Source organism: Pogoniulus pusillus, chromosome 9 (assembly GCF_015220805.1).
Source record: "Pogoniulus pusillus isolate bPogPus1 chromosome 9, bPogPus1.pri, whole genome shotgun sequence".
Classification (NCBI taxonomy): domain Eukaryota; kingdom Metazoa; phylum Chordata; class Aves; order Piciformes; family Lybiidae; genus Pogoniulus; species Pogoniulus pusillus.
Window position 1 is genome coordinate 18,061,777 of NC_087272.1, and position 27,790 is coordinate 18,089,566.

Below are 27,790 nucleotides of genomic sequence, written 5' to 3' on the forward strand. Positions count from 1 at the left end.
AAATACAAGTTTGAGCTTGAATTCGAGTTTTATTTTGCCCAGTAATGAAAAGTTCAAAGCCAATGTATAAGAACAAAACACTTTTTCCTCATTTGTGATGCTGTGTGCCTAAGTATTATATTAGAAATATACATGACACTGAATATATTGTTCAAAACATTGTGTTGTGTTATATTTTCAGCAGTTGAAATCACTCCTGCATGTTGTGGATAACTATTTAAAAAGGAGTAGAATGCATTTTCTAACCTATATATCATTCAGAAAGTGTCATCTGTCAGTAAAGACCCTGTTATCAGTCTGGGTACCTTTGCCACTGTGTAGTGAGTGTTATTCATGAACCACCACCACCACCGAGCAACTCTCCCTGCTGGCAGCCTGTCCCAGGCCACACCAGCACCAAAGCCCTGACTTATGGCCATGTCCTTTGCACCATCTCCCAAAAGCAACCTCTTTAACTACACATTCTGACAATGATAAATATGCTATTTGACTATTTCTATGTTTGTGGTTAAATTTCTGTTTTAAAAGCTTTGACATGCTGTAAGTAACAACATGTTACAGTGTTTTCCTTATGTTTCTGGACATCTTACCTAAGAAGATGAGTTGATAGTTTCGTACCTCTCTTCACAGGAGGAGAACATGGAGAAGATGATGTTGAAACAAGGTCCTAAGCACCTCTTTCCCAAAGGGGATGCCAGGACAGGATACTCATCATCATCTCCTATTACCACTTCCACTCCTGTAAGGTAAGGGACACACCTCTATCATGACCATAAGCACAAATGAAGCTTGTGTAGGCATACTTGACCCTGCTTCAGAAATACAGGCTTGACCTTCAGCAGAGTGTTCATACAGTAGGTAGCATAAAGGGCTAGCATCTACTACTCTGCCTCCTAGGTGCTGCTGAAATAGAAATTTCCTTTTATCTGGGCACCTTTATCAGTGCAGCTGAAGGGAACACCGTGTGATCTGTCAATTCCTCTCCAAAAAACGTGCAAATACTTGGACAGTTAGTTCGTGCTGGTTCCTCAGCTGCCACCCCTAGTATTAACTAACTGGTTAAAGCCGATTTGCATACATTTGCAGCTGCAGCAGGAGCCAAATGATAAATATTCCCAAATGTAGGTATGCAAATATTGTGAAAGTACAACGAAATCTATGAAATGCATTGTAGTAGTCACAAGTTCTTCTAATTTTCCTTTAAAAAAACCCCAACATACACTTTTTGCTCTATGATACAGGAAAGGTTCTCTTTTATAACCTTTTGAATTTTATATTGCCTTACAAGTACAAAAGGGCTGTACACTGATGGTAAATGTTCAGGGATTATTTTAACACAAACTGTGTTAGGTCACTGATTATCTTTTTATCATTCCCCCTGGTTCAGGGGCACAGAGTGGTGGTCATGCATTGTACATTAACCACATAATTGGAGGATCTTGCCTTAAATAAAGTCACAAACAAACAGAAACCCACATGCCCTTCATCATCTTATATGATGAAACTGGCGTGGCAAATGGTAATAATCCAATCCATACATAAGTCACAAAAAGTGAGAGACAGCATTCTTGAAAATACTGTCATCTACAAGGAGTGTAGAAGCAAATAACAGTCAAGTAGTCTTTCCTTAGTAGGGGCCTTATTGTACCAGAAATAATTTATCTTTGACTTGTAAACTGTTAAAAATGACGTCTGCTGAGCGCAATGGGGATGGCTACTGTTCTCAAGGCCAGCTCCAGAGCTCATTGCTGGGGCAATGCCTCCATTCCCCTTTGCTGTCCACATCCATGGTTATGAAGTAGCTTTTTATGGTTGCTGAGAAGGTGCCAGGAGGCATCTGGGAAGCAAAAGGGTAATTCTGAGGACTGGAACTTAGCCACATGAATCTGCTTCAGCTGCCATACCTTCTTCAGAAGATAGATGAAAATGAGTATTTAGCCAAAGAAAGGAAGTAAAGGGACATCTGTGGGTTTATATCCATACCAACCATATATAACTTACTAAAGTCTCCAAAGAGGCAATGTTGTCTTTCCCTACCAGAGTAGGATGGCCACTCCTGAATAATCTAAGTGTTTAACTGCGGATGACTGATAATTTGTGTCATGAATTTAAAGCTGTGTGGCTAAGTCAAGTGCAAACATTTCAAAGTATGACTATCTTTTTCTTCTCTTCTCTTCTCTTCTCTTCTCTTCTCTTCTCTTCTCTTCTCTTCTCTTCTCTTCTCTTCTCTTCTCTTCTCTTCTCTTCTCTTCTCTTCTCGTTAGCAAATGAACAAGGAGCTAAATGCTAAATTTGTTGCCTTCACATTTTGGGAACTCTTTGACCTGACTGTTTCAATTTATCCCTTGAAAGAAACATAGCTGTTTAGGCAGAAACGCTGTATTTCTAAGGCAGTCCACTTTTCTGAAATACTTCAATGTAGTGCTTAGGTTTGGCTATCTGAAAGGGTATTATGCTGAGCTGTCATATTTCGAGTTGCAGCCTTTTCATATTGTTGAAATATCAGTGCTGCATGTGATGTGTAATGTGCATGGTTAACTCTTGGTTTCCTAGCACAACATGAGGTAGGAAAGCTATGTGAAGTAATCATACAACCAGTGCAATCATCTGCCTTCCCTTCAAGTCCACTGTAAATCAGGCTGGATGGTACAGACTTGCAAAATGAAAGGCAAGTTCTGGTATACATGTGATTTACTGTTCAGGCCAGAAAACTGGAATGACAGTGAGACTAAGAGAATGTTAAAGCTGCTGAAATGTTCAGTGCTTCATATTATGTTTTGTTGAATATTTGCATGAAAAATAGGGGTTTCCAATGATAATTGGATGTGTTGTCTAATGATTGTCTATATCTTGATGATTATTTGATTACTATTTTTTTTTACCATTCTAATTTCATCCAAAAAAAACATAGCATAAAGGACAGATTTGTATCTGCTGTGGAGAATGCAAGCAATCAAAAGCATCTGCATTGCACAAACATGTTACTTATAAGGAATAAAGATGTTAAGACAACACATACTTAAACAATTTTAAGAAGTTGTTGAGTATATTTGTATGCAGTTCTCTAGGTTTTGTTCTTTTCCATTTCTAACACTTGATACAACATATGATGAGGTTTAGATATGCTTTTATAACCATTTAGATTTGTTACACCTATCTGAGTACCATTGGAACCCTCAAAATAGGCATCAGTTGAAGTTACATTTCACTGTGAATCACAGATACTGTGTTGCAAAAAATAACCAAACACATCACATGATGCTGTTACAGCTAATAGGTCTGAAATGAAAGATAATTGCATGTTAAAACAGAGGGGGTAGCTCTGTTTTGATGTAGTGTTATGAAGATGTCAGTCTATAGCAGAAGGGAATGTATGCCCTGAAGAGACTGAGGAGAAGAGCCTAGGAGAGCATTCCTCACATTCCTGTGGCACTCGACCTATAGCTATATCCCACAAACCCAGGGAATTTTAGCACCTGGGATTGGTGAACTAAGCTTCAGAAGAGATGGCACTTTCCTATAGCTGCAGGCCTGATTAGTTTGAAGAAATGATACTCTCTGGATGATGAATGTGAAGCATATTTCAAATCTGTTTTTTCAAGACATAGGGCATTATATTTTCAATGTTAGCTAAAAAATCCATCCCCTCTCCCCCCCCAAAAAAAAACCCACAAACAAAAATCCCACCCAAAACAAAACCCTACACAATCCCTCATAATGGCTACGACAAGGAAGATGTAGTCAGGATGCAGAGCCCTTCCTCGTCTTTTCCAGTGGTCTGCCCAGAATTACTGGTATTAGCTCCTAAAAAAATTTGCTGGCACATGTGAGTGGGATTAGCTCAAAGAATTATCTGTGTTAATGTGTCGTATCTTAAAAACTCAGTAGGTTTAATAGATTACTGTCTGAAGACACAGCATGCTTGAGAATGATGTATGTCTAAAAGCAGAAGGCTTTGACTCGTGTGTACAGCAGTGGATGTTTCATAAGGAAAAAAATTATTATCCCTGTGACTTTTCACAAATGAAAAGCATGAATAAAAGTGATACTACCTTACTTGTGATTAAGATGTGCAAATCCCTGATAGTAGCTGTAAATCAAACATAATTCTTATTGCCGACATTATTTACATTGCGATCCGTATCAGCTAAGGGTACACACCACTTGTAAGCGCAAATACAGTAATAGAATTACACTGCCCTTAATGGCACATTAGCAATGCTTCCATGATTTGTATTTGTCAAGCTGCTGTTGAGACATACTCAGTGTCTGGGTAAACAAAGAACATCAACCATGTTGCAGACCCTTCGTTCTTTACAAACTGAAGCTCACGTGGGAAGAGGAAGCTGCTGGATAACCCCCAGAAAAGTGGTAAACGAAAGGTTTCACACGCTTCCTTTCCTCCTTTTCATCCCGTGTAGCAGTGACAGAGTGCACAGCCGGCAGAGAGGGATTACACTTGAGAAGAGTGACAACAGGTGGCCTCCCCAAAGCCAGGCAGTTACTAGATCCAGCGGATCAAGGCTTTTTTTTCCTGTCCAGCTTGCTCATCACCAGTATTCGCAGGATGCATCACCCAAGCTGTGATGATACGCTTCCCTCAGGATGACGGCGGTCATTCTTCTTTCTTGGGGCTTAAGATGACGGGGTTGAGGGGGGAAGCATGATTGTCGAGGCGAGAGAGGGTCACCAAGCGCTGCCGTAGACGGGATGCCCTCGCCGGCCGAGGCCCCCAGCGAACCGCCCCCCCATCCCGTCCCGCCCCGTTCCGCCCCCCGCCGCTCCGCCTCCCCGAGCCAGCAACTTCCCCGTCGCCGAGGCGGGCGCGGAACCCACCGTCAGCCCGGATGGGAGGAGGAGGAGGACGAATAGGCGAGAGGCGGCGACGGTGCCTGGGGGGATGCGGCGGAGCGGGCCGGCGGGAGGCGTAGAGCCGTGTAGAGAGGGAGTTAGCCGTTGTCGCCGCCGCTGCCGGCGGGGCTTGGCTGCCGTCGCCTCCTGCACCGGGCGGCGGCGCTGCTGAGCCCGCGGTGCCTCCGCGCCGCGCCGCCTCCCATCTCCTCGCCTAGAGTCCCGGCCGCGCAGCCAGCAGCGCCAGGCCGCGGCCGGCCCTCCCCCATCCCCTCTCCGGGCAGCGGCGGAGGAGCCGGGGCAGGCGGCGGCGGGAGGCAGCAGGGCGCGATGGCGTCCTACGTGGATAACAGCTTCCGCCAGGCGGTGATGAAGAACCCAGCGGAGAGGAGCACCCAGGTAGGCGGCTCTTTCTCCCAGCCCCACGGCACCCTCTGGCCCGAGCTGGCCGCCCCGCTGCCCTCCGCGCCCGGCGGGCGGCCCTAGCTCCGCGCCCCCACAGCTAGGCGGGAGCCCGGCAGCAGTGCGCTCCCGCTCTCGGAGCAGTATAGCTACTTCGGTGTGGGCTTCGCCTCCACCCCGAAGCTCCCCGGCGCCGAATTCCCGGCGGCAGGCTCCCGGGCAGGGGAGAAAGGCATTAATGCAGGCAACTTTCCTTCTTCTTAATTCTGGGGTACAGGGCCGGCAGAGAAAGAAACGGCAGCTGAGTTCATTTTGAAGGTTGCTTCCGGTAAAAAGAAAAAGGTGTTGAAGAGTCTGATTCTTGAGGAATTTTTTGGTTGTTTTGTTGTTATCCCGCAGTACATTGTGTCTCCGGGTTTGAATTCAACCCCTACTTTTGCATAGCAGGCTGGAGCTGGCAGCGCTGTTTCATAATGTTGGGTCTGAGGTCAGTGGTATTCTTGGCAAGTCCTTTCCCTCCAGAGCAGGGTGAAATCCTTACACAATGGCACCAAGCAGGAATGTTTTAGATACCTGTACCGGGCTCGGGAAGCTCTCTTTGTTAGAGGAGTGTGTGAGTTGAAGCTGTTTGTAAGTGTAATCGCACTTGAAGAGGCTAAGAAAGGTTAAGCTGGGGACTGGAGTGCGTATGGAAACGTTTTGACTTAACATGACCTGAAAAACAGCTAAACTGAAGGAGTTCCTTCTGCTCCCGAATGGTTGCTGCAGTGGCTGTCGCTGCCAACTGTCTAAAGACTAATAAGCTTTACACTGATCCCTGCATCAAGCTGTGGTTCAATAGCTAATGATACAAGGAGTTACTTTGCTTGGAGTTGTAATGCCATCTGTCCTATTTTCTGAAGGCTTGTGCCGTTCTCTGTGCCGTCCCTGTGTTCTGGTTTGGGGGAAGAGATGGCATTACTGCTTATTTTGGCAGGCAGCTGATTGGTTGTTGATGTTTTCAAATTGGGGGCAAAGAGGAAACCTTGACTTGTGCTTGGCACCCATAAGCCATTCCTCCTACTATAGATACGTCATTGTGGTAAAGTTATTTTTATCCTTGTGCTCATGGACTATGTGTGAGAAAATAAAAGCTCCCATGGAAAAATATACTGACTGCATAGGCATCGTGTTTAGCGTGGGGGGTTCTGAAAAATCTTCTTTTTCTCGTTTTTTTTTTTTTTTTTTTTTTTTTCCTTTTAAAGCTGCTTCTGGAATGTGTTTTTATGATGCTAAAGTTGTTTCTCTGTCCTTGTATGACCTTTTCCAAATGTCTGTTTGCCTTCAAAGCTGGACTCAGCCTTTCGGTGTGCTGTGAAAGCGGAAGGAGGCTGAGCTCTTTCCCGTGGAGGGGGCTCTCCGAAAACTTGTGGCTAGGTCCCTCACATTGGTAGAGGTGTAAATTCCAGGCAGGGGAGTTTGCCAGCGGTGTCTGGCCTCGGGAGATGCTTATCAAAGGACAGTCAGGTGTTCAGGAGGAGTGACACCAGCAGATGCTCAGAAACCAGTTGGTCAGGTAGTGGAGCCACTAGGCTGGGCATGAGGAGACAATGCTTCCACTGTGACATGATTCTGTGATATGTGAACTGTTAAATTTTCTCCTGCTCTTGCTGGTTGGTCTTGTTCTTTAGAGGGGAAAAAATAAAATAAAACCGCCCAAAACAACACCAAAAACCACACCTCCCCTTCCTCCCTCCACCCAAAAAAAGGCAAAAAACCCCCAGCCTCAAAAGCCGAACCAACAACAACCAAACAAACCCCCAACAAACAGGACTAAAAAGAGGGGCAGAGAGTAAGAAATGACGCAGTGAAGAACTCAGCCCAAACACAGGGATAAAGCCGGTACGAAGGGCATAGAGCAGAAAGCTAAATTAGGAACTCCGGGGCTGCATTAATGCTGTAAAACTTCCTGAATCAGCAGACTGGAAGCTTGCTTGAGAATTGCCACCGGAAAAGAAACCTACCCTTAAATCCATAAAGCTGACACTGGCCAAAATAATCCACAAATAAGACCAAATTTGTGGGAAACATAATGTGTTGTTGGCACTGGAAATACTTGAAACCAGTGGTCATGCGTGCCCTCCTGTTGCTGCTGGGCAGAGCATGGCTTGCAGCAGAAGACTTCTTTTTGTGAACAGCTGATGTTGAATTGTGTGGAATTTGAAAGAAATATATTTATGTATACTTCATTCATCTAGTAAATGTTGAAAAAGATCTAGAAAAAGACTTTTTTGAATCTTCCTTAGAGCATCTTTTATTGTCTCTACTTCTGTTTTTTGTTTCTTACTATACTGTGTCACAAAAACATTTAATTTTGGCTTTTGAGGAATCACAAGGTATTTTTAAAGTTGAAAGAGGGCTGGAAAGAGAAAATACATTTATCACACTCATGTCATTACAGGAAGCAACAAGAGAAGTGTGTTATTCATGTATCTGCTCCTTATATGCACTCTCAAACTCATTGCAACTTCTTCTCCCAAATCGTGAGGGGGTATATGTGTGCTTCATGTTACTGATTCACCTTGGCTTGTCATGGTCTGAGTGTGGCAAAATAGTTTCCCTGCAGGGTCAGAGAAGAGGAGTAGCAGTAGGACAGCCAGCTTGTATTTGCATGTACAGCTTGGAGATCTGCTAGATCTGGTACACATTCTTAAAGAAAGCAAAAACTTTGTGTGAACTTCTGTAGTGCAGAAATCTGTTGGTAATTTTGGCCTTCTGGGTTTTTTTGTTTGAGGTAAACACTGTGTTCTGCAATTGCTTTGAAAAGTTGATCGCTCTCTGCCTTTGGTGTATCCTTGCTTAGAAAGCTTTTCTGAATTTCTAGAATAACAACTCAACATTCCATTGACTAAAGAAGCTCAAAAAAGTAAAAGAAGAATGTATGTGTGGCCTTTACTCTAACATGCATGTTGTGTAACAGGACTGTCCTCTTTAATTGCTTTATTAAACTATTAATTTTCTCTTAGTGCCATGGTCTAGTTGAGTGGCTAGGGCTGGGTGCTAGGTTGGACTGGATGATCTTGGAGGTCTCTTCCAACCTGGTTGATTCTATGAACTAGGAAGGTAGTTTAACTACTTTGGGGAATCTATCTTCTAAATGTTCATAGATTACAAATGGGTTTATGCCCTTAAGCTGTGAGTGGTAGTGATTTTTCCTGCCCCTCTTTTTCCTCCCCAAACATCATCTTATATCAGCTCCTTTAAGTCTTTTTGAAAACAAATTTTTCTTGGTGTGGTAGGCCATCTTAGAAATAGTTTTACCAGTAGCTTAATCTGAAAAAAAAAAAAAAGGGTTGCTTTTGTTTTCAGACAAGAGAAAAGGAGTCCTAATCTCTTTCTTGATCCTAACAGCTCATTTGCATGTTATGTGAATAACCAGTTACTTTCGAAACTCCGCATACTAGTTCACTCTTTTCATGCCGTGTGGTGACGGCTTCAGGGAAAAATGTTTTAAATATATGCCTTATATATCTTAAGATGCCTAAGGTTTTCCTGTGGAAACTACCAATCAGGTAGACTGAGGCAATTCAGCACAGTAGTAGCAAAGAGGTAGCAGCAACAGACCACATCTTAAGAGGAGAACTGTGCAGTCAGCCTTAGTTTGATACTAGTGCGTCATTTGGTGTCAGAAGACATCTAAACAGGATGCTACTGCTGAGCAGATACTCCCTTCTCAAGCACTCGAGAGGAACAATGCTTTAATTGTAGGATGTACCTATTCTTTTTCCAAATAAACTTCCAACTCATTCTCCAATTACGGTGGCTGTTTTTTATACTTGTAACCACCGATAGCGTGTTTGTGTGTGATCTCAGATAAACCAAAAATAAACATTTTCTTCTTGCTGTAGTGATCTCTTAGAAAATAAATACAAGGCTGTGGATTTTAATGGCATCATAGGAAAAAAAGGCATTTTATGTGTGGCTCTAGCATAAGGAATTACACTTGGCCTTTAAATTCAGGCTTATTGTCTGTATCTGTGTCAAATACACCAGATGATTATCTTTGTAAAAACTGCTGCTTATTTGGGATTTCCTTCATTTGCAAAACACAGATTTTGGAACATCAGTTTTGCTTTTGGATTTTCTTGCCTGACAGCATGCTACGGTGTTCCTGTGTTTCTGATGAGAGAGGGAACCCTTGTTATGTTGTTAACAGCAGTATAATGCTGAGAATAGTTCTATTGCTAAATTCTCCTGCAAGTTCCTCATAAGTGAAGGACTGTGAAAGCTGATGCCTGATACTTGCTATATTACCAAATTATGATATAGCAAATTATAGTTTGCTGTATTGCTGCTTTTTCATCACAGAATACAGGGGTGTGTAACGTGGTTATTCAAGGGTGGCTTAAGTTAGTGAGAGTTGATGCTCTGTGTTTTAGTTTATTTTTTTTAATTAATTTTGTTTGGGGAAACCTGACTTAGCCAACAAAATGAAATTCCTAACCACCCATGGTAGTGTCCAGACTTTCTGCTCTGCATTAACTAATTCTAAGCAGGGGTGTGAGCCTGTTAGGTTTTGTGTTAACACTGTGAATGTGGTTAGTAACACAGCTTAATGAAGAAAGGCTGTTTCAGGTTTTTTGGTTCAGGTACTTAAAGCTGCCATCATAGTCAGCTGTAAAGGTAGTTAATCCGAGGGAAGAAAAGGCCTCTAGATATAACTATTTGGAAAGGTGTTTGTTTTTTCTTTTTTACTTGACAAAGCAAGTGGAAAGCATTTGTTGAATACAGAAATAATATTGGAGAATATATTTTTGAAATAAGTATCCATTTTTTTAACTCTTACCTCTGGAGCTGGTATTATTATGAAACATAAATTCATGCCTAACAAAAATAATTGTACTAATATCCCTTTTTTTGGCTGATAACTAAACCAGAATACCCTTATGTAGCTTAGATTTTATTATGACCTTTCTAATCTCAGTCTGGAACAGCTCTGCAATGCCTGATTCTGAACTTTCACTGCCAGTTTTCATATCTTTTCCCAAAACTCAGAGCAGGCTGCCCAATATCCTGTTTGTTTTGAAAGAAAATGTTTGTTTCCCAGTTTTTCAAATGGATTTTCCCATAGTTGTTCCTATTGTTGTTTTGAAGACCTTTGAGAGTGTTTGGAATGTTGAGATTTTAATTTCTTCTGCAGTAGTTCTCTCCCATTAGGGCTTTCTGCATTTGTAGATTTCTTTATCCTATAGTACTGAATTTCACCAGCACTTGCAGAGACCTCAGTGTGATCAGGAGGCCTTCAGTTATAGAATAGAAACAGCGAATTTGAAGCCTTATCTTAAACATTTACCTGCTCTCTCATTACAACTTGGAAAGCGAGGGCTTACCTGTAACACTGGTAAGCTTTGTGTAATTTCTGATTTGACTAATTGTCTCTTAAGCAGAATTTGCTTCTGATTTCTGCCCTGCTGGGTTCAGGCTGGGTACACTCCTGGGAGCATGTTTTTGACAGCCTTAAGGTATAGTGATGCTGCCTTGCCTTTTCCTTTTGTGGTAGTCTTGTCAGTTACTGAAGCACTGCTGGGTTTGAATCACTAGGATCTTAGCTCGAGTTTTGTCTGCTTACCTCTTAGCATGCTGTTCAGGTGTAACAGTTGTTTCTGTGCCATCAGTGATGGCAGAGGGACAGAACAGTCCCACCTGTCCTCACCTTTTTGGTTAGCCTGGTCTGGCCACAGTAGGAGAGGGTATTGCAAGGCAGTGCTGTCTGCCATAGCTTGTCTTGCCCTTCCACTAAGGTTAGTAAGGGAAAAAGAGAAGAGTAAGCAAATAGCAAGCAAGAGTAAGTGAATAAGCAAAATAATCTAGTGAACTTCTGACACAAAAAAAGACTTATCTTTTTATTATTATCTTGAGTGTAAAAGTAAATGATACAACTTCCCCAAATCTGATTTTTATTAGAAGGAAGATAGTATTCCCTGGATTATGAAGTCATTAACTGAAAATACTTTGTTCCTGAAAGGGAGGGGTGCATATGTGTAATCTCTGAAAATGCTTTATTTTTTGTAGTGCGTATTGCAATAGATGTTAGCTAAGGCTTTGTGAAAAGTTGTTTTTCTTGAGTTCCATTATTTTTTATAAACTCTATGCTTAGAAGTCTTTAGAAGTCTGCATGCTAATGTTAGTTGTTGAATGTTACCTACTAATTTGTTCTGGTGAATTACTGATCTGATTTTGATAGCTTCTTTCCCTAAATCAGAATGCTGCTACTTAATCTGTTAGCTTGTTTTAGGAATAACCATATGTATACTGAACAGTCATTGTAAAAACTTTGACTTCCTCTTTGAGAGTTTTTTGTATCCTCATGAGAAAATATATTTTGGCTTGTGTATTGGGAACTTTCCCACAGTAGGAGATCTTTTTTTTTTTTTGGGAAGTATTGTTTGGGAATTCAAAAGGAGCACTGACATAAAGATAGCCCTACAAAGATGCTTTGTGAAGGGCAGCTCAGCCTGTGCCTTGTTTGCTCACCCGGTGTTGCAGATTTAATTTACTGGATGTATTTTGCATGAAGGGATGTACTGGAATATAAGTCTTGAAAGAAAAGTTGTGTATTGCTTCCCTTTTTCTGAAGTTGGTGAAGTTGACCACTTTTCCTGAAAAGGGACAGGGAACACCTATTGCAATGCTTTTCCTGTGCCTTTGTTTTGGAGCTGAAAATAGCTATTTGTTCCCTCTGGGTTATGCCCATATATCTTTAGATATGCTTCTCTGTGTATCTCTGTCTTGTCTGACCTGACTAAAAATTATTTAAAGCTTGATTTTCAGCAGTTGTAAAAAATTCTGAGCAACAGTAGTAGGCAGCATGTGTTGTCACCCGATCACAACCCTGAAAGAATAAGCAAAGGTTTAAATATTTACAAGTTCTTTGAGGGGCAGGGGGAGCATGATTTTACCTCATTGTTGAGACAAATGGAAGGATTTTTTAAAATTAATATTTCTGTGGCTAGTGAGATTTAACATTTTTTTCTTATATGTGTTCTGATTAACACAAGTGATATAAAAAAAGTGCATCTGGTAGCAGTGTCAAGTACCTGGGAAAAGTTATTAAGTTTCATGGAAGACACATGGGTTGAGCATTGGTTTTTGTTGACTGGCTTTATGCAGTGGGTTGGTTCAGTTTTCTTGCTGTTTGTAGGCCTGACAGTTAAAATAAGTGTGATAGCTGTGAAGTAGATATTTATTTCTGATTTCCAAAGGGGGAAGATGAATCCTGTTTCCCCTGGGGTGATGCTTTAAAATGTTTGTGGGTTTTTTTGGTGGTTTTATATTTGTGGTTCTGTATTTATTTTTCAGTATAGTCTTGTCCCCCATCTTTATTCTACCAGTTCTGTACTTGGAGGGGGAAAACTGCTACAATCTTTTCCATTTGAAATTAGTAATTAGGACTTCTTTTCCTGTTAATGTGATCTGTAAGCAATTGATAGCAAAATGAGCCTGTGCCACTAATACAGTTGGAAGAATATTTGCCTGAGATTTGACATGCTGAAACTAAAGGCTAAACCTTTCACAGTGCCTTGTAGTTTCATAAGCATCAAAGTTTAAGCTGGTTTCCCATGCTGGTGTCCTCTGTGCCCATACGATTGTCTGTGAGGCTACAGTGTAAGCAGTATAAGTGATACAACCTTAGCTGAACAAAAGTTACTCATTTTTTGAGAGGCGGTGTAGGTGGTTTTTTTCTTTCTACAAACCAAAGTAACTCAATCTGCTTTAGGCTGAGGCTTCAAATGTCAGTGTTGGTGCAGCTGAAGGTGTGAAGGTTTGTGCTACAAGACTGAGAATAAATGCTTGTGGTGTTTGTGTGTAGGAACTTCTGAAACAGCTTAGCCTCCTCCAGAGAGTATGTGATGCTCCACTTTCAAACACTGTCTTGAAGTCTAAATATATATATATGGATACAGTACTATGAAATTGTTTATTCTTGATGGATTTTCTAAAATGATAATTACTTGGGTTTTGTGGGTTTTTTTGTTTGCTGACAAGGTGTATCTCTCAAGAAGCATCTTGCATATATATTTCTATTTGTTCTGATGATTAAATTGAAAATTTTTTAATAAGTGTCTAGTTTTTAAGATTATTTTTTTTCCCCATGAAAATACAGCAGTGGCAGAAAACCTGGGTAGTAATGCTACTTTTGCATGGTGCACCAAACTGGGTGAATAAGAGATAAGGCCTGATACGGTTTTTTGTATTGCTAATACTGAATCTTGTCTCTGTTTACATAACTTTGTTGAAACATGGTTCCTGGTGAACTGTAGATGACAAAGGTGTGGTGTGTGAAGTGAAACTTAATTTGTATGCCAATAAAACTAAGAGACAAACACACTTCAACTTGGTATCTGTCATCAGTTGAGACAATAATGGTTTTGTTTTGATTTTGAGATAAGTGTTTAATCTTATCAGAGAATTATTCCCTCACCTGCACAGAACATTGTACTGAGATATGTGGTCTTGCTGAAATCAGTAGTACTGTGCAATTGTGTGAGTAGCCAGCACTCGTTAGGACCGTTGTGTGAATTTCAACTACTTGTCAAAAGACAACAAACACAGGAATAAATATTTAGGTACCTTTTGAACTGAGAGAGAGACCTGGCCCTGCAGTATCGCACATCTCTTGGTGTCCCTTATCAGTGCAGCTGTGGATGTCCAAAGGACCCTCTCTCGCTAGGCAGCCTGGCAGATGGATGCTGTTGCTGCAACCATGGTGCTTGATCACTTCTATCCATGTGCTGTAGCTCTTTCATGTGTTGAAGCTGACATAGCTGTAGTTGTGAAACAAGACATGCTTTTGTTTAAATAGCTGCTTTAGTGTTTTGAAGTCATAGCATTTTACTGTGCTTATGTGATGGAACTTAGTGTTGAAATAGCTTTGGACTTCATAAGTTAGCAACTGCAAAATGAAAATGCAGTTAAAACATATGAACTTGAATTGTTGAGGAAGAGCAGACCCCACAGCAGATGATACTGTTAAAATATTGCAGAGCCCTGTGATAGCTCATTAGAAATCCTTGCTATTAAATGTGAAACAGAAGAAGTGAGTTATAGAACGGTTTGGGTTGAAAGGTAACTTAAAGATCATCTAGTTTGAAGCCTCTTGCTGTGGGCAGGGACACCTCCCACTAGATCAGGTTGCTCAAGGTGCCACCCCACCTGCTTTTGAACACTTCCAGGGTTGGAGCTCCCACAGCTTCTCTGGGCAACTTGATCCAATGCTTCACCACCCTCACTGGGAAGAGTTTCTTCCTAATGTCTAGTCTAAACATAGCTTCTTCTGTTTGAAGCCATTATCCCATGTCTGGTCATTATGCACCTTTATAAATATCCAGTCCATCTCTAGCCATTCTGTAGGCCTTCTTCAAATACTGGAAGGCTGCGATAAGGTCTCCCTGCAGCCTTTTCTTCTCCAGGCTGAACAACCTGAACTCTCTCAGCATATCTTTCGGAGGGATGCTCCAGCCCTCTGATCGTCTTTGTGGCCCTCCTGTGGCCCTGTTGTAACAGTTCTTCCTTGTGTTGGGAGCTCCAGAGCTACTCTAGGTGGGGTCTCACAAGAGCGGAGTAGAGAAGGAGAGTCATCTCCCCTGACTTGCTGGTCATGCTTTTTTCTTTGATGCAGCACAGGATATGGTTGGTTTTCTGGACTGCAAGAATGCATTGCCAGGCTCATATCAAGTTTCTCCTCAGCTAGTGCTCCCAAGCCCTCCTTGTGCTTGTTATTGCCCTGACCCATGTGTAGGACTTTGCAGTTGACTTTGTATTTATAGAATTACTTTGGTTGGAAAAGATGTTCAAGATCATTGAGCCCCACTGTCAACCTACGACCACCTACAGGCATTAAACCATGTCCTGGCATTGGCTCACTTCTCAAGCCTGTCAAGGTCCCTCTGGATGACATCTCTTCCCTTCAGCATTGTGAGGGGAAATGAGAAGGGGACCAGCTGCGCTCACACTGTCAGTTCTGCTGGGGATCTACCTGTGCAATCATTCCTTGACTCTGGAAGAGATACAGTTTCCTGAATGACTCAAAAACTGGAAGGGAGATGCAGATGCTGGGTGCAGCTGAAGCAGAATGTGAGGTAAAGATGTTCTGTGTGGTTGAGGTTTTTAATCCTAGTTGCTAAAGTCATAAGATGCTGAAAGCTGAAGTGATGTAGTCGATCTTGATGAACATTATGATTTCTTGTTGAAGGTGGTTAATAGCTGGCAGTTTCTACTGTGAAGGGAGTGTCCCATCGATCGAGATTACGTTAGTACTGTTCCCTAGTAAAATATTGATTTAGTTCATGGATGAAATATATGTTGAGAATGCAGAGAAATACAGTTTGATTGTATAGGTTTCCCTTTTGTTGTAGTCTTGAACAAGTAGCAAATGTATCTTGCAGAAACTAGTAAATGGGAGTGTAATTTATGGAGAATACTTTGAGTATGAAACAGGGAATACAGTTTTACACTGGATAATGATGAGTGCTGGTCAGGTAGTCACTCTCTAAACTATTAGTGCAGTAGCTAAGTAGTTTGAATATATTCTCTGCTAAGGAGATGGTGGAAAGGTGGCAAACACTTGCAGGGAGGCAGTTTTCACTCTGAATTGTGGAAAGGTAGTTATGAGGGTCTCAGTCTGAGTCGCATTTTGTCTTCTGTAGTACACGTTTCTAGATGGTACACCAAATTTGTTGAAGGTCTATAACGTATTTGTTACAGAAAAGCTGGCCCCTGTGTGACTCGCAGGCAGTGGTCTGGGCTGAAGGCTGAAGTATTTGACATGCGCCATAGGTATGGAAAGGCAAGTGGCGCCACCAGCTACATGCTGAGGAACAGGCGCTTGCTGGAGTGAGGGTAATTGAGCTTCCATCCTTGTCACAGCTTCTCTATTACTGCTGAAAGCTGCTAATTAGTGCTGATGCCTTGTTTTAATTTGTGATGATTCATGCCAGTGATGCCAGCTCCTCAGTTGTAGGCGACTGATCAATTGTCAGATGTCACACAATTCCAACTCGGCTGTTAAAAAATTTTGAGGTAACAATGGCAAGGGAAGGATAATTATTGATGTAAATATTTGCCAAGGTGAGGGAGAGGAGTATATCCCATTTCTTAGCTAGCTATTTTAGTGTTATTTAGCTCTTAATTTAACAGTCTGAGTATCAATGGATATCTGGTGTCCACTCTATAAGAAGCTTGTAAGACTTGTGTTTAACGTGACTTTTAGAGAAATACTGCTTTAGTAGTAGCAAAACTAGTTCTAGACAAATAGATACTCCTGGAAGACTACTATGTGTGTTACATGGTAGTGTATAAATTATTTGTTAGCTTTGTAACCTGGAGCAAAGCTCTCTGAGGTTTGGATGAGGATGCTTCTTGATCTACATGAGAAGATGGTATGTTTCTGAATGCCCAGATGAATTATTACTCCTTTTTAAAATTTCCCTTTATGTTACTTGTTCTTTGTGCTTCACCTGGTGCTGTGGTTAAACCTTGGTCTTACTGATTTGATGTGTTTTCCCCCTTTCTACGTTTCTATTTGTAGTGTTTTTTTCAGCCTTGTTCCTTCAAGTCATCACTCCAGGTATTTCTCCTGCAAGGATAGCACCGTAAAACAGCAGGGTGGTTTTGCTAATACTTTACTCACATATATTGGTTTCTGAGTGGGTTTTGAATGTCTTCAGAGAAGGAGACTCCCTAACCTGTCTGGGCAGCCTGTTCCAGTGTTTTGACATTCTCACAGTGAAAAAATTCTCCCTTATGTTCACGTGGAACCTTCTGTGCTCCAGCTTGCATCCATGTGACTTTAGAGGTAAAGAGAAAATCATGGCACTTTGTACAATCTATCTTGACTTGATAGTAAACGAACGTTTAACCATGATGAAAGTAACATGGTTTCTGCTGACACAACTTCCATAAATCAAGTTGGATTTGCTGTTGACATTGGCCTGCATTCTAGCATGTGAGTTACCTCTACGTTTCCTTTGAACAAAGGAGGTTTGTTTGAAACAGGTGCTCTAATGGTTAGCTTGGCCTTTATAAATAGCTTTTAGGTAAAGTATTGCTTCTGTTAGCTATGAGTAACTTCACAAGCAGTCTTGTTTTATTGCATGAAGTTTCTATTTGGAGGAGAAAGAAGCTATCTTGGCTGTAGCTTTGCAATGTTTGCTGCCTTCTATGTTGCTGTTTATTTTTAGAATGTGCTTGTCACAATTTGTCAGCCAAATATTGGTCTGTCACCTCTGCTATTAGATAGCTGCTGAATTGCAGTTTCCAAGATGACTTTTTTTGAATTGCACATAATGAATTAATACCTATCTTGCTTGTTCCAGGATAATCTTAGTTTTGGTAGGAAATAATGCAGCTAGAGATTGCCAACTTTGCAAAACACATCAAGTGGTAGAAAAAGATTAGACACTCCTAAGTATTGCAACCATATCTAAATGCAGCCAACCCAAACTCCGTTGGTGTGCAAAAATGGTTTTGAGAGTCAAAACATTTGAAGTAATTTATGAAAGATAGCGAAGACTATTTCTAAGTGAGTTGTAAAATGAGCAAGGAGATGACAAAGAAATAGCAGAGCCAGTATCTAGGCTGCTACTTGAATATTGTGCATTGGTTTAGGGGAACTATATCAGAATTTATTTGAAGGAAAAAGGAAAGGTCTGCTTTATACAAGTGACGTCTGATATGTTACTTTATTTCTTTTCCTGTTTTTTCTATTTATAAACATCTTGAGTTTGGGATTTATCTGAAGGCTAAGGTCAGGAAGTGTCTTCCTCCAAAAATCTTATTAATTTTTGTTCTCTGGCATGTCCTTTCTCCTTCCCAAAAGGAGCTGTAAAGAAAGTATTTTTCCACAGTGAAACACAGATCCTCATCTCTGCGGGTTTCATGCTTTGACTGTGACATATACTGTTTTAAAACAACTCTCAGTGTCTGTATCAGTTATAGAACTTTGTCAAAACAAGTAATTTTGTACTCAGTTTTATGTGTGGAGTTGGTGGCTTTAAGGTGATAGGCTGCATGCTGAAGATGATTCTTTTTGCATGCGCTGCTCTTGGGCTGTTGTCTGAATCTCTGAAATTTCAGAATGGACCTTTCAAGATGGATGCTTTTTTGTGTGGATGCTGGGATTGTGATTTTTTTTTCTGGGGGAAAAAAAAGAAAAACAAATTAGTGACCAATTAGTCATAAAAGTAAGATGTAATTTTTTGTAGATGTGCTACAGTTGCATGTAGTGACAGACCATCAGATGTGGTGGTCTGTGGGCAATGCAGTCATGTTCAGCAATGGTGGCTTCTTGTTGAGCCATTTTGACAAGTTCCACCTTTAAGGATAGTACTGGCCCTGTGATACCTGCCTTGCAGCTGCTCTGGAAGGATAGCCTGCTTGGAGTACACTCACAAAACTTGGAGATGCTGCAGTCATGAGTCATTTAGAAAATATCACTTAGGAGCCTGACGTTCAGGAACGTACATTTGTGTAATGTAGTTTTTCAAATAGATTCCAACTTAATTCACTCCTGAAGTCTTTAAGAATATTGAACTGAAATGATTCCTGGGGAATTAAGTCACTGTTTTAGTTAGCCATTTAAGATCTCTGAAGAACTTGACAAAGGTTTTTCTTGTAATTGAAACAAACAATCAAAAAGAAGCAGAGATTTGAGTAAATAAGTGATGTGTGAGACCACCTGCTAGCCAGAAGATTGTCTTTTGATTCAAGACAGATACAGGAAATGAAGTGAGACGCTTCCAAGTAGGGACAAGATAGTGACCTGATAAAAGCCAGATACAGAGAAAAGTTGGACTGCTTATGACAGCGTCACCCACATAGTGGGTTATCTTTGTGTGGGTCAGCTGCATATTACGTTACCATCACCTAATTACTTCCTGGATAAGCAAAAGGCTTCTTTCTTTCTTTAAGAGTCTCCCAGTTGGCATAAATTGTGATTTTCTTATGTTTAGTTGCCTATTTGGCTATTCTTCTCATTCCACTGCTTATTCTCTCTGCTTTTCTCATTTTTGAAACGGTTGCAGGCTCTTCTGTGCATGTGTCTATTTCTGATTGGTTTGTGCTGCCACGATTCAGCTTTCTAAAATTGAAAAATTACTGACTTTGATAATGAACAATGCAAGAAAAATGCTTTAAGGGTGAAAGGGAATTCAGTCTGTCATAAGCAGTGAACTATTCTTGCTGCTTATTGGCAAATTCCTTCCCCACCCTCACAGAATGCCCCTTCTCTAAATCTAATATAGTGTCAAAAATTGAAGGATGAGACAGAAATTGCATTGATGTTTCTTAGTATGCCAAAATTGTAAAAAAACCCAAAACCCAACCCCATCAAACAAACAATTTTTGAGTCTTTTTTTACTTATGAAATTTTCATTGAATCTATAGTTTCTGTTTTACACTGGGTTTAAAATGGCCAGTAATAACAACCTGATACTGAAATGACACACATTAGAAATGATTTCTGACTATTTAAAGAAAATCTTTTCAAACATCTGCTTACAATCTGGATAAAATCAGGAAAATGTCCTTCTTGTCCCGTGGGCTGTGTGTGGTTTCTTTGGTTTTGTTTTCTTTTACATTAAGAATGAATGAGTTAGGGCAACCGAAGCTAACATAGCTACACAATCAATTGTATTGACTGGTAGCATAAAATGTTTGGAATGGCAAGAATGTGCTCTAAATGTTCAGTTCTGTCGTATTTTTTTGTTTTCATTATGATTTCTTTCTCTGTTTAGTATGAATTATGGCTGCTATTAACATAGGTGTACGAAATTTCTCCACTTTGCATGGGGCGGGACTGTAAAATACTATAAATGACTGTAAAAATTGAGTATGTACTTTCCAAACCAGTACTACTTCATATTGGTGGTTTTGAGTAGCATTTTGTCAGCCTTTTCTCTGGTCTGTTAAGGATGTGACATGGCAGCAAATAAAAATGTTATGCCACCTTAAGTATAAGTGTTATCCAATATTAAGTGCTGTTTAAAAAACAGTGTTAACAATTAACCAAACCCTGGAGCTGTGTCGTTGAGTTTAAAGTAGTTTTGAGAAATAAGCTTTGATTTTTTGCATTTTATGTTAACTGATGACTCTCTGGGACTTGACAGAGTAAATAGTGGGGAAAATTGTGGATCTGGATACCAAGAAATGCTTTTGTAGTCAATATAAATAAACTTAGAGTGAGCATAAAAGGTATACATTTACACGTGTAAAGCAGATATTTTAATAACTGACTGTTTTGTTCTCTGTTGTCATTAGAGCTGGGGCAGCAAGCAGAGAACCTGAGTGCTCTTCTTTCCAGTCAATTTGACTTCTTATAAATAAACCCTGTTGTGTATTTTTGTGTCCAGATCCTTTGAGCATCACTGGTAGTTGCAGTACATCCAATGATAACAATGTAGAGAAAAAGGCTTTTGGGTATTTCTGCATTATGTCTGTACTGCACTTTGGTAATTGCCACCCTGTGGAGGGCTGAAGGATGTTGCCTGTCTCACACAACAGATTCTGAGACTTTTCTCTTGATGGGACTGGTAGTCAGTTCCTGCTTAGAGGAACCTTCAGAGCCATTTCAATTAGCTGAGTCATAAAAAAGTTAATTTTAAGATGCCGCAATAGCTTTATCTGACCCTGTCTTTTTGCCTTCCATGTGCACTTTTAACACTCCCAGGAGAAAGCTGTTTTTGTGTATTTTGTTTTTAAGGATGATGAGAGGTGTCTGATGCCCAGTGTTTTAACTTGATACTCCAATGTGTAAGGATCACATAGTCTTCAGCAGCTAATTCAGTTATACGGCATCTTAGTGGGTATTCTAGGATTTCCATGGCTAGCCTATAAAAATATTCCAGGTTGTGAGGATAAGATGAAGGCTTTTCCTACACCAACTTGATATCAACAAAACCAAAAAAATTAAGTTACTTTTGCAATCTGGAGCACTTAAGAAGACTTTCGTTAGGGTGCTGGTTAGAGTTTCAGGTAACTTTGACCCTCTTTTCTAACTAGAGTGTTTTATCACGGTTAGGCTGGTTGAGTCAAAGTTGCTAATGGAAGTAGTTATTTCTTTTCCTTTTGCCTCGGTCAGCTGTTCTGCATCAACCCAAGCACTTCTGTGTTGCTGTCTGTGTAATGATTTTATTAAAATAGCTAACTGTAACCTTTTTTTTCCACTTCAGAATGAAGAGAGCATTCTATAACTCTGTAGACTGCCTTTTACATACAATTGGTGGTTTTCCATGTTAATATAACTTTTTGTTCCTATTGGAATGTCCTCTATTATCCAAATCCAAGAAATATAGTTTAGTATTGTGGGGTTTTTTTGCCCTGTTTCTCTTAAAAGAAACCTAGTGTAACTTATTTGGTGGCAAAAGACATGTAATGATCAGCTTGAAAGTGTACATTGGATCCTATGTTATGAACAGGTGCTAGTATTTAAGAATAATATAGGCCATAATTACTGTCTTGGACAACTTGGAAATAGTAGCTCCAGGCATTTTAAAATGTTAATAACCTTCAGCCCACTGGTCCAGACAGTTTCTAATGGCTGAGAAAGCTGTTAAATAATGAAGTGCAGTGACTTAGACCAGAAGCAGCCTAACAGCCAGCAGAGTAGGTACTACTGTATGACATTTTAATGTAGAAGAAAATTAACCACTTTGCCAGAATGCTGTCTCTAAGAGCTTGGTGGTTTTTTTAAAGGCGAAGCCGCAGATAAGTAACGTAACAAAAGGAATGAAATGTAAGAGAATAGCAGGTCAGAGTATGTGGTGTGTGTTTCCAGGTAGCTCCCTTTTCCTCCCTCTGTTAATTGTCTCCTCCAGCCACTTGGCACTTGATTTGTGCTTCTCTAGAAAGACAGTTTAATTTACTGTGGTGGCAGAAAAAAAGCAAACCTTTTCTCCCACTACAAGGAGAAAATGGGGGACTTAAATTCACAGCAGCTCAGTGCATTTTTTTTTTCTTTTACTTAAATACCACTGAAGTTTAAAGGTAACCTCATTAATTTTTACTTAGAAGATATTCATACTTGCTTCTCTATTGCAGATCTTCTGTTGGCAAAGCTGCTCATCCACTGATTTAAGAGACTCTGACATCACACTTAATTGCTCTCTGTACTGTAGGTGCAGGAGTTTCTTGTGTCTGGATTGAGAAGCTTAGAAGTAAGAGGAGTAACAGTGATCATGGAATCATAGAACCAGCCAGAGTTGGAAGGGACCACAAGGATCATCCAGTTGCAACCCCCCTGCCGTGGGCAGGGACACCCTACCCTAGATCAGGTTGGCCAGAGCCTCATCCAGACTGGCCTTAAACACCTCCAGGGATGGGGCCTCAACCACCTCCCTGGGCAACCCATTCCAGGGTCTCACCACTCTCATGGTGAAGGACTTCCTCCTCATGTCTAGTCTGATAGTCTCCTGTACAGCAGTACCTACTTAAGTTAGACTCAGATCAGTTTCTACACCAGCAGACATGCTTTTGATCATGTCATATCACCAAATACTCATTTTGTTCTGAGAACTGACACAAACTGTTCTGGCAAAGCAGCTTTTGCAGATGTCTCTCTCTGCTCATGTCAGCTAGATTTGACTGCCTTCACAAGCTGTTCTTTTTATAGACCTGTCTGGAGAGAGAGCTTGTGTGGGAGTGATAATAACAGCTTTCATTTTAATGAAATTTACTGAAGTGTTTGCACTTTCTTTGATATCTCCCTGTACAGGTATTACTTCACCAGTGAATTAAACAACTGTCAAGCTAACTAATCTATGGATGTTCCTGAATTTTCAGACATCCGTGCTGTTGATAGGTGTCTCAGCTTCCTATGCTGCTTGCAAGAGAAACTGAAAAAATCTTTTGACTTTTTCCAGTAGATTACAAAAATTTGGTATAAGTTATTACAAACCTTTTTTGAGGAGTGCTGAAGTGATAAATGCTGCTGGATGGAACAGTTAGGCTGACTTTAAAGGTTGGAGTGCTGTCTGTATTTCATATGTGAGGAGGATGAGCAGGGATATGGGATCACTGGGTCTATTATTTCTGCTTTTATTAATCTGGCATGTCTTTCAGAAAGAGAGCACTGCTGTTGTAAAGAACAGAAGCTGTCCAATGGCTAACGCTGGAAAACACCTCTAAGATTACCGAGTCCACCTGTCAGCCTGTTACCACCGTGGCCATTAAACCATAGATTTGTGATTGCATGCTGTGAGGGGGAGCATACAGTTTTCTTGTGGGGAAACCAGATAGACTTCCAGTAGATTAATGAGGTAAACAACATTTCTGTACTTTTCTGCTTGGCTGCAAAACAGAAAAGGGGAGCTGGTTATCCTTCTTGTCCTTGCACTGACAATGTAGTGTCTGTAAATATAGGTCAGATTGCTTGAAAAATTGGTTGTGACAAGTTGAATTTGAAAGCAACACTGCATATGTCAATTAAAAGAGCTTCAAATTTTGATGCAGCACCCTTACATGGAAAACTTACATTCTTTCTTTCTTACTTTTACATAAACACAAGCAAACTAAAAGAAAACTGACAGAAGTGAGCTGTGTTGGCATTGGTCAGTATACTCCTGGCACAGATTCAAGAGAGAGGCAATATCCAAAATTAATACATGAAATAAAGCTTGAGAGTATGAGGAAAGTAAATAACACTTCAAGACTTCCATATTTCTTCTTTTGCAGTAAAGCTTATAGTCTTAGATTATGTCTCTGTAGGGAAATAAAACCTGACAAAGACACTGGAAATGAAATATATTCACTTTTTGTTATCTAAGACAGGCAAGTATTTCTGTGACTTTAAATGATCTTGCAATACTAAGAGTAGGATCCATATTTGTGTTTGGGATGCTATTGTTCTTTCAAAGGCTGTATTGTGTGCAAGGGATTGAAATAAAAAAGTCATCGCATAGCCTTAAACTTTCTTTTCTTGAGTCTTGGTTCCAGTCTGTACTGGAAAGAGAGAGAGGTTATATTTTGGTAATCAGAAAGCAGATCCACTTCTATCGTAGTTAAACAGCAATTAAAGACAATGCTGCTTGTCTACACTATAGAGGCAAAACCCAGACTTCCAGTAGCCCTGTAACTTGCTTGTTTTTCATAGCTGCATTGTTGGTCATAGGAAGGTTTGGAGTTTAATTACAACTTTATCTGTAAACAATAGAAAAAAATACCACCTTGTTTTTTTAACCCAATGATTCTTTTTCTGTCCTCGGGAAACTGATGTGCCAGATTGGACGGGAAAGCTGGCTGTGTGTTGTATGTTTGCTTGTTTCCCACATCTGAAGTTAAGAAGGAACTTCTCTAAGTAGTCATAATCTAGATTTGCCAGATTTAGAAGTGAATCATTTTAGCAGTTTTTGACAGTACACATTTAACAGCATGTGCTCTGTGTAGCAAAGAGGGAGCAGCAAGTAGATGGAGTGGTCTGTCAGCGGCTGCCAAAACTGTACACTGGATTTAAGCCATAGCTATTAATCTGTTCTGCTATGAAAAGGAAAAAATAATGCATCAAAAGCCTTTAGGGTGTTGGGAGGGGAAATTCCTTCACTCTGCTAGACAGAGATGGACTTTATTTAGTCATACAGCAGCTTCTGAAGTTTCCTGAACCAGCAGAGTTGCCTTTAAACGTCAGTTCAGTCTATTTACTGTAAATGTGCCAATAAGTGTGTTTTTAATGACAACACAACTGAGGCTGTCAGGATTGATTTACTAGCTTTTAAATGAAGATGCTAAGATTTCATCTTTTTTTTTTTTAAGTTATAGATAATGCAACAGTGAAAATTACTGAGATATCCTTTACTGTTGCCTACAGAACATAAGTTGTGCAGGACTAAAAGCAGCACGTTGGTGGAACCTGAGGAAAATGTTTTCTTTCAGATTTACATAAGCTACCCATACTGTTGGACTTGCTCAGATTTTAAAGGATGTATCTGACAAAACTCCCACAGTGAGTCACATTTTTTGCAGGAAACTTTGAGTTTCTATTTCAGGAAGTGGAATATAAATAACTTTTAAGGAGACTGAAGATTCTTTCATATAAATATTTAATAGATAGAATATTTGTGCTACTGGTTTTCTACCTATACTTATTCTAAAATGTGCCCTCAATGTGAAAACAAACCTGATTTATAAGAGTTTGCATCTTTCTGTTAATTTTGAAGGGCCTAAGTCGGCATTCACATTATTACTACAGTATCTGTTGCAGTATCTACTACTACATCTACAAAAAAAGGAAATTGGCTCATGCTTGTGAAGACAACTAGAGATATCTGACAAGCTAGAGGTTGTATATTATTATTCTATATTACCACAGCCCTAGCATTTCCGCTGCTGTGTATAACTTCCTCATAGTGTAAGAGAAAAGAAACTTGACAGCTGCAAAATGAGAAGAAAAATGCCTTTTCTCCTGTGAGGTGTGGCTATGTTGGGCACCCACAGAAGAAAACCTGCCTTATATGTTCAGGCTGAAAGAAAGGATTCTGGATCAGGTAGGAAGATGGAAAATGGGATATTGTAGCTAGTGGAAAAAGTAAGCCTGTTCCTGAAAGAATAGGCCACCATCAGTGAGCGATACTATGGCTTGCTTCTGAAATGAAGAGGAGTGGTAGAAAACTGACAGTACTGGCTTTTAAGGCTTTAACCTCTAGAGATTCCTTGTTTTGCTGCTGCAACTGTGACTGGAGTGGAATCTTAAGGAAGAAGAATCCTAAATTAGAACCAAAGCATGCAAGGAAGAAAGTTGCTAATATTATCTCAGTTCTGACCCTTCTCGTGCTTTTCATGTTCTGTTCAGCAATTATGCTGTCAGGGATGTTAACCAACTGACAGCTATGCTTTGCACACTGGACGAGTGAATGACTGAAAAAAAAACCCTAGCCCCTGTCTCTGTGGCTTTAAAAGAACCCTGAATTGTCTTGGGTGGAATAGATGTGATTTTATGCTGTTATTTAAAATGCAGGGTTTAATTAAAAAGTAATGCCAGCTCCCCTGTGTAGCAGATAAGAAGAAAATAAACATTGTTAAATGAATAGGCAGATAGATTGTTTTTTCTTCTAGGCATTAACTTGCTGTAATGTCTTTGTGGTGCTTCTTGGTAATAGCAAAGTTAGCAATCCTAGTGCTCTCATGGATTAATTTTTTTTTGTGATTCTTAGACTAACTTAATTTAAAAAAAACTAGATAGTAAAGAAAAATTAGTAAAAATTGGTCTGCAGGGTGGTTTTGCCCAACCTATTAAACACAATGCTAACAAAAAAAGAGATATTTACATTTTTGGGTGGGTTAATTAAATAAGGCCTGAAAAGACAGCCCTCTTCAGTCTTGATTTAGCTCACAGTCTTGTTGAGACTTCTGTAATGCTAAAACTTGTTGATGTGAACTACCTGCTACCTCAGATGTTGTTCATCAGTGAAAAAGTTGTTTTGAGTATAAAAACTGTATGTGCGTTCGCTGGCATCTACCATCCATCACTTAAATCTCTGAGCTCTTCTCTTCCCCCAAACTGTCTTTTAAGGTTTTGGGAAGAGAAGAGCTCTTCCCAAAACTGTGTGTTTTCCTGCTGCTTCTGTAGCCTGTGGTGGATATTGTAGGCTATGACATGCAAGAGTTTAATAAGGTAGCTTTATTTCATGGCCTTCCTTTATACAAATGTTATATCTCACTTTATAAAATATTAATATATGTTTTAGCCCATAAAAAATAATTCATGCTGCCCAAGGGACCTTAAGAGTTCATTGAAGATCTTTAGTCAAATGTCTAACTTCTTGGCTTTCCTTGTCATGAAAATATTTCCATGTCACTATTGTATATGTGTAAAAGAGTGACAGTGTCCTCATATTTTTGTGTGGTTTCAAACAATGTGCTCTATTGATCATGTCAAAAATAGCCAATGAATATTTTGTTTTGAAACAGACTTCTCTTTCAAGAAACATTAATTGCTTTATTCTGTTACTTATGTGAGCCTCAGAATGTCATATGGTCCAAATGGGAAGTAATCTCATGGAAGACATTTTCTCGTGGCATTTTATTTCCATTTGTTTTCAGGCAGAAGGTGTGCATGTCCTTTCTGGGGGAGAAATCAGAGTCCTGGAATCTAATGTGCTTAGACCAAATGCAGCTTATTACAGGATTGTGGGTTTACTAGAAGCTGTGGCTTGTATTGAGGTGTGCTTATTCTCAATCTTATAGTTAGGGCTTCATCTTGGCTCATATCATGTTGTTCTTCCCAAAAACAAAGCTCCAAGTTTATTACAGTAGGTGTGTTTGACACCCTTCACCCCCTGTCTCATTTGTCTGGAGGCCTGGTTTGTTGTGAGTTCTTTGTGTCAAAATAAGAAAGGCTAACTCGTTGTATTCTGTGATGAGTCCTACACAAAGTATAGAAGGGTTCATTGTTGTGTTTCCTCTCTCCTCCAAGGAACATATAATCCAAATAATTGACCATGTAATGCATCATGAGTGCAGAAGACTGGGGTAGAGTGATTGACAAGAGATGTAAACTCGAAACTGTGGAAAG

At 40.1% G+C, this 27,790-nt stretch overlaps 1 protein-coding gene across 8 annotated transcripts in view; it reads left to right on the forward strand.

Moving 5' to 3' along the window:
- RAPGEF2 (Rap guanine nucleotide exchange factor 2) overlaps nt 1-27,790 on the forward strand; it is a 195,349-nt gene that overhangs the window by 13,073 nt on the left and 154,486 nt on the right. For 4 of the 8 annotated variants that reach the window (XM_064148732.1, XM_064148730.1, XM_064148736.1 and 1 more), the window contains 2 exons: nt 631-746; nt 4,246-5,250. In XM_064148732.1, coding sequence (XP_064004802.1) covers nt 5,182-5,250 — 69 coding nt within the window. In that variant the 5' untranslated portion in view covers nt 631-746; nt 4,246-5,181. Of the gene's footprint in view, nt 1-630; nt 747-4,245; nt 5,251-5,722; nt 5,741-27,790 lie in introns of those variants that run through there. The other 4 variants (XM_064148731.1, XM_064148733.1, XM_064148737.1 and 1 more) reach the window with 4 other exon arrangements.